The sequence below is a fragment of the Oncorhynchus mykiss genome, chromosome 29 (assembly GCF_057628025.1).
Source record: "Oncorhynchus mykiss isolate SJ-2025 chromosome 29, ASM5762802v1, whole genome shotgun sequence".
NCBI classification, from domain to species: domain Eukaryota; kingdom Metazoa; phylum Chordata; class Actinopteri; order Salmoniformes; family Salmonidae; genus Oncorhynchus; species Oncorhynchus mykiss.
Window position 1 is genome coordinate 593,034 of NC_143050.1, and position 6,967 is coordinate 600,000.

General features: G+C 44.9%; 1 protein-coding gene across 3 annotated transcripts in view; it reads left to right on the forward strand.

The window, feature by feature from the left end:
- Positions 1-6,967, forward strand: part of LOC110519737 (mitochondrial import receptor subunit TOM40B) — a 46,501-nt gene that overhangs the window by 7,164 nt on the left and 32,370 nt on the right. For all 3 annotated transcript variants that reach the window (XM_090226284.1, XM_090226286.1, XM_090226285.1), the window contains exon 5: positions 6,815-6,916. In XM_090226284.1, the coding sequence (XP_090082410.1) occupies positions 6,815-6,916 (102 nt within the window). The remainder of the gene's footprint in view (positions 1-6,814; positions 6,917-6,967) is intronic.

A 6,967-nucleotide genomic window follows, 5' to 3' on the forward strand; every position in this document is an offset into this window, starting at 1 on the left:
CCTGTCCTCTGAACTACCTATCTACTTGTCTACCTGTCTACCTACCTGTCTACCTACTTGTCTACCTGTCTACCTACCTGTCTACCTACTTGTCTACCCGTCTACCTACCTGTCTATCTACATGTCTACCTACTTGTCTACCTACTTGTCAACCAACCTGTCTACCTACCTGTCTACCTACCTGTCTACCTACTTGTCTACCTGTCTACCAACCTGTCCACCTACCTGTCTACCTACCTGTCTACCTACTTGTCTAACTGTCTACCTACCTGTCTACCTGTCTACCTACCTGTCTACCTGTCTACCTACCTGTCTACCTACTTGTCTACCTGTCTACCTACCTGTCTACCTACCTGTCTACCTACTTGTCTACCAACCTGTCTACCTACCTGTCTACCTACTTGTCTACCAACCTGTCTACCTGTCTACCTACCTGTCTACCTGTCTACCTACCTGTCTACCTACTTGTCTACCTACCTGTCTACCTGTCTACCAACCTGTCTACCTACTTGTCTACCTGTCTACCAACCTGTCTACCTACTTGTCTACCTACCTGTCTACCTGTCTACCAACCTGTCTACCTACTTGTCTACCTACCTGTCTACCTGTCTACCAACCTGTCTACCTACTTGTCTACCTGTCTACCTATGACCCGCACATTGAATTTAAGCAACTAATTATCCAGTGATTCCATTCCTCTTTTAGGAGGTTGATCATCTCTTCCATTCCTCTTTTAGGAGGTTGATCATCTCTTCCATTCCTCTTTTAGGAGGTTGATCATCTCTTCCATTCCTCTTTTAGGAGGTTGATCATCCCTTCCATTCCTCTTTTAGGAGGTTGATCATTCCTTCCATTCCTCTTTTAGGAGGTTGATCATCCCTTCCATTCCTCTTTTAGGAGGTTGATCATCCCTTCCATTCCTCTTTTAGGAGGTTGATCATCTCTTCTATTCCTCTTTTAGTAGGTTGACCATCCCTTCCATTTCTCTTTTAGGAGGTTGATCATCCCTTCCAACTTAGTACTGTTTCCAGGTCATGGAGTCGCACCTCTGTCCCATTGGCTGTCTTCTCCAGACTTTCCACTTTAGTTCAATATGTATTCACTTTAGCAGTGAGGACTGCTAATGATTCATTTACCAGCTTTAATTGTAGAGGTAATCTCTTCTAGTAGTGGCCAGCTCGTTGTGTTGTCTGGTGTTGAGGACCACCATGTTCCCACAGTTGAACTGTGGACGGATCAATTCTAGCTGCTGGAGCTATTACTACTACTACTGATACTATTACTACTACTACTATACTATTACTACCATACTACTACGACTACTATACCATCACTACTGCAGCTATACTATTACTACCATGCCACCATATTGCTACCACCATACTACTACTACCATACTACTATACTATCACTACTACTATACTACTACTACAACTGCCACTATACTACTGTACTATTACTACTACTACTATACTATTACTACCATACTACTATACTACTACTACCATTCTACTATAGTATTACTAATTCTACTATACTATTACCACCATACTACTATGCTACTACTGCCATACTACTATACTATTACTACTGTGATATTACTACTACTACTATACTATTACTACTACTACTATGCTATTACTGCCACTACTATACTATTACCACTATACTATTACTGCTACTACTACCATACTACTATGACTACTATACCATTGCAACTACTACTATACTATCACTACTACTACTACTATACTATCACTACTACTAATACTATACTATTACTACTACTACTATACTACTACTACTATACTGCTTGTGGACCAATCAATTCTAGCTGCGGGAGCTTAATAGAACTGCTAGTTATTTCTTGTTACACAATGTTTAATGTTCCCCTCCTTAATACAATGTTTAACATTGACAGATTTTAGGAAATATAGTGAGCTCCGAAAATATTGGGAGTGACAATGTTGTTGTTGTTTTGGGTCTGTACTGCAGCACTTTGGATTAGAAACGATCAAATCAAATTGTATTAGTAAAATGCGCTGAATACAACAGGTGTAGACTTTACAGTGAAATGCTTACTTACGAGCCCCTAACCAACAATGCAGTTAAAAAAAAAAAATAGAATAAGAAATCAAAGTAACAAGTAATTAAAGAGCATCATTAAAATAACAATAGCGAGACTAGTTACAGGGGGTACCGGTACAGAGTCAATGTGTGGGGGCACCGGTTAGTTGAGGTAGTGTGTATATTTAGGTATAGTTATTAAAGTGAAAATAAATGCAAATAGTCTGGGTAGGCATTTGATTAGGTGTTAAGGAGTCTTATGGCTTGGGGGTAGAAGCTGTTTAGAAGCCTCTTTGACCTAGGCGCTTCGGTACTGCTTGCCGTGCGGTAGCAGAGAAAACAGCCTATGACTAGGGTGGCTGGAGTCTATGACAATTTTTAGGGCGTTCCTCTGACACCGCCTGGTATAGAGGTCCTGGATGGCAGGAAGCTTGGTCCCAGTGATGTACTGAGCCGTACGCACTACCCTCTGTAGTGCCTTGTGGTCGGAGGCCGAGCAGTTGCCACACCAGGCAATGATGGTGCAGCTGTAGACCTGCCCTCGATGGTGCAGCTGTAGAACCTTTTGAGGATCTGAGGACTCATGCCAAATCTTTTCAGTCTCCTGAGGGGGAATAGCTTTTGTCGTGCCCTCTTAATGACTGTCTTGCTGTGCTTGGACCATGTTAGTTTGTTGGTGATGTGAACACCAAGGAACTTGAAGCTCTCAACTTGCTCCGCTGCAGCTCTGTCGATGAGAATGGGGGCGTGCTCGGCCCTCTTTTTCCTGTAGTCCACAATCATCTTCTTTGTCTTGGTCATGTTGAGGGAGAGGTTGTTGTCCTGGCACCACATGGCCAGGTCTCTGACCTCCTCCCTATATGCTGTCTCGTCGTTGTCGGGGATCCGGCCTACCACTGTTGTGTCATCGGCAAACTTAATGATGGTGTTGGAGTCGTGCCTGGCCGTGCAGTCATGAGTGAACAGGGAGTACAGGAGGGGACTGTCACGCCCTGACCATAGAGAGCTTTTTATTCTCTATGTTGGTTAGGTCGGGGTGTGACTAGGGAGGGTCATCTAGGTGATTTATGTTTCTATGTTGGTCTGGTATGGGTCCCAATCAGAGGCAGCTGTTTATCTCTGATTGGGGATCATATTTTGGCAGCCATTTCCCCTTTGTGTTTTGTGGGATCTTGTCTTGCCTGCGAGCACTACTTTTGAGCTTCACATTTCGTTTTACGCTTTATTGTTTTTGTCTTTGAGTTTCTCTTCCTAAAATAAAGAGGATGGAAACATACTACGCTGCATCTTGGTTCACTCCTTATAATGATCAGCGTGGCGGATGTGTTGTTACCTACCCTCACCACCTGGGGGCGGCCCGTCAGGAAGTCCAGGATCCAGTTGCAGAGGGAGGTGTTTAGTTCCAGGGTCCTTAGCTTAGTAATGAGCTTTGAGGGTACTATGGTGTTAAACGCTGAGCTGTAGTCAATGAACAGCATTCTCACATAGGTGTTCCTTTTGTCGAGGTGGGAAAGGGCAGTGTGGAGTGCAATAGAGATGGCATCATCTGTGGATCTGTTGGGGTGGTATGCAAATTAGAGTCGGTGTAGGGTTTCTGGGATAATGGAGTTGATGTGAGCCATGACCAGCCTTTCAAAGCACTTCATGGCTACAGACGTGAGTGCTACGGGTCGGTAGTCATTTAGGCAGGGTACCTTAGAATTCTTGGGCACAGGCACTATGGTGGTATGCTTAAAACATGTTGATATTACATACTCGGTCAGGGAGAGGTTGAAAATGTCAGTGAAGACAATTGGCAGTTGGTCAGCGCATGCTCGCAGTACACGTCCTGGTAATCCGTCTGGCCCTACGGCCTTGTGAATGTTGACCTGTTTAAAGGTCTTACTCACATCAGCTGCAGAGAGCGTGATCACACAGTCTTCCGGAACAGCTCTCATGCATGTTTCAGTGTTATTTCAGATCAAATTTTATTTGTCACAAACACATGGTTAGCAGATGTTAATGCGAGTGTAGCGAAACGCTTGTGCTTCTAGTTCCGACCATGCAGTAATATCTAACAAGTAATCTAACCTAACAAGTAATCAGTCAGTATGTTGGCAGCAGCCACTCAATGTTAGTGATGGCTGTTTAACAGTCTGATGGCCTTGAGATAGAAGCTGTTTTTCAGTCTCTCGGTCCCCGCTTTGATGCACCTGTACTGACCTCGCCTTCTGGATGATAGCGTGGTGAACAGGCAGTGGCTCGGGTGGTTGTTGTCCTTGATGATCTTTATGGCCTTCCTGTGACATCGGGTGCTGTAGGTGTCCTGGAGGGCAGGTAGTTTGCCCCGGTGATGCGTTGTGCAGACCTCACTACCCTCTGGAGAGCCTTACGGTTGTGGGTGGAGCAGTTGCCGTACCAGGCGGTGATACAGCCCGACAGGATGCTCTCGATTGCGCATCTGTAAAAGTTTGTGAGTGTTTTTGGTGACAAGCCAAATTTCTTCAGCCTCCGGAGGTTGAAGAGGCGCCGCTGTGCCTTCTTCCCCACGCTGTCTGTGTGGGTGGACCATTTCAGTTTGTCCGTGATGTGTACGCAGAGGAACTTAAAACTTTCTACCTTCTCCACTACTGTCCCGTTGATGTGGATAGGGGCCAGCTCCCTCTGCTGGTTCCTGAAGTCCACGATTATCTCCTTTGTTTTGTTGACAGAGTGTGAGGTTATTTTCCTGACACCACACTCCGAGGGCCTTCACCTCCTCCCTGTAGGCCGTCTCGTCGTTGTTGGTAATCAAGCCTAGCCTTTAGCTCAGTGCGGATGCTACCTGTAATCCATGGCTTCTGGTTGGGGTATGTACGTACAGTCACTGTGGGGGGGACGTCATCGATACATTTATTGATGAAGCCAATGACTGATGTGATGTACTCAAATCCACCGGAGGAAGCTCGGAACATATTCCAGTCTGTAGCTTAGCATCAGCTTCATCTTCTTTTTTATTGATCTAGTCACTGGTGCTTCCTGCTTTAATTTTTGCTTGTAAGCAGGAATCAGGAGGATAGAATTATGGTCAGATTTGCCAAATGGAGGGTGAGGGAGAGCTTTGTATGCGTCTCTGTGTGTGGAGTAAAAGTGGTCCAGAGGTTTGTTTTTTCCTCTGGTTGCACATTTAACATGCTGATAGAAATGAGGTAAAATGGATTTAAGTTTCCCTACATTAAAGTCCCTGGCTACTAGGAGCGCTGCCTCTGGGTGAGTGTTTTCTTATGGAGGAATACAGCTCATTCAATGCTGTCTTAGTGCCAGCCTCTGTCTGTGGTGGTATGTTAACAGCTACAAAGAATACAGATGAACTCTCTCGGTAGGTAATGTGGTCTACAGCTTATCATGCATGAGATGCTCTACCTCAGGCGAGCAATAGCTCAAGACTTCCTTCGATATCGTGCACCAGCTGTTATTTACAAAAATACGTAGTCCGCAGCCCCATGTCTTACCAGACGTCGCTGTTCTATCCTGCCGGTACATCGTATAACCAGACGCCGCTGTTCTACCCTGCCGGTACATCGTATAACCAGACACCGCTGTTCTATCCAGCCAGCTGTATGTTGATAATGTCGTCGTTCAGCCACGACTCCGTGAAGCATAAGATATTACAGTTTTGATGACCCGTTGGTAGTTTAATCTTCCGCGTAGGTCATCTACTTTATTGTCCAAAGATTGCAGAATGGAAGGAAGTGGGGGTTTATTCGATTGCCTACAAATTCTCAGAAGGCAGCCCACCCTGCTGCCCCTTTTTCTCTGCCTCCTCTTAACGCAAATCACAGGGATCTGGGCCTGTTCCTGAGAAAGCAGTATATCGATCACGTCGGCCTCGTTAGGCTCATTAAAGTAAAAAAAGGATTCTGCCAGTCCGTGGTGAGTAATCGCAGTCCTGATGTCCAGAAGTTATTTTCGGTCATAAGAGACGGTAGCAGCAACATTATGTACAAAATAAGTTATAAAATAAAACAACAAAACAATCGGTTGAGTAAACGTCTGCAATATTCTCCAGCGCCATCTTAGCGTACAATGACGCGGCAATGACTATGAAGTTAAAGTGCAGACTGTCAGCTTTAATCTGAGGGCACATTCACACCTAACTACCTTGAGCAATATATTTACAAACATTACACTTGTATACCGGAGGCTAACATGGTGTTCAGAGGCTAACATGGTGTTCAGAGGCTAACATGGTGTTCAGAGGCTAACATGGTGTTCAGAGGCTTACATGGTGTTCAGAGGCTAACATGGTGTTCAGAGGCTTACATGGTGTTCAGAGGCTAACTTGGTGTTCAGAGGTAACTGCCAGAGGCTAACATGGTGTTCAGAGGCTAACATGGTGTTCAGAGGGAAGTACCGGAGGCTAACATGGTGTTCAGAGGGAAGTACCGGAGGCTAACATGTTGTTCAGAGTGAAGTACCAGAGGCTAACATGGGGTTCAGAGGCTAACATGGTGTTGTCAATAAATGTCATTAGTAGCATATTCAATGTGCAGGCCATTCTATTTTGCTCTAGTATACTTCATTAAGATGTGGGGATTGATTGTTTATTGGGGAAACAGATGAGTACACCCCTGAGGATAACACGTTAAAGTGGTTCCACTTGATCCACTGTGGTACCTGATGGATTACACACAGACTAGACACAGCAAAGCAACATCCCTACAGTACAAAACAGCTTAGAAAAACAAAGAAAGAAATGTTAGTATTACCACAAACTTTCCATTTTCAGGACTCCCCCGTGCTGATCGGTGAGATGGACTCCTCCGGCAGTCTGAATGCTCATTCGCTGCTGCATCTTAGCGAACGAATCAGGGCCAAGGCTGTGTTTCAGGTGGGTGGTTCAGATCTACCAGTAGGCCGTCATTGTAAATAAAAATGTGCT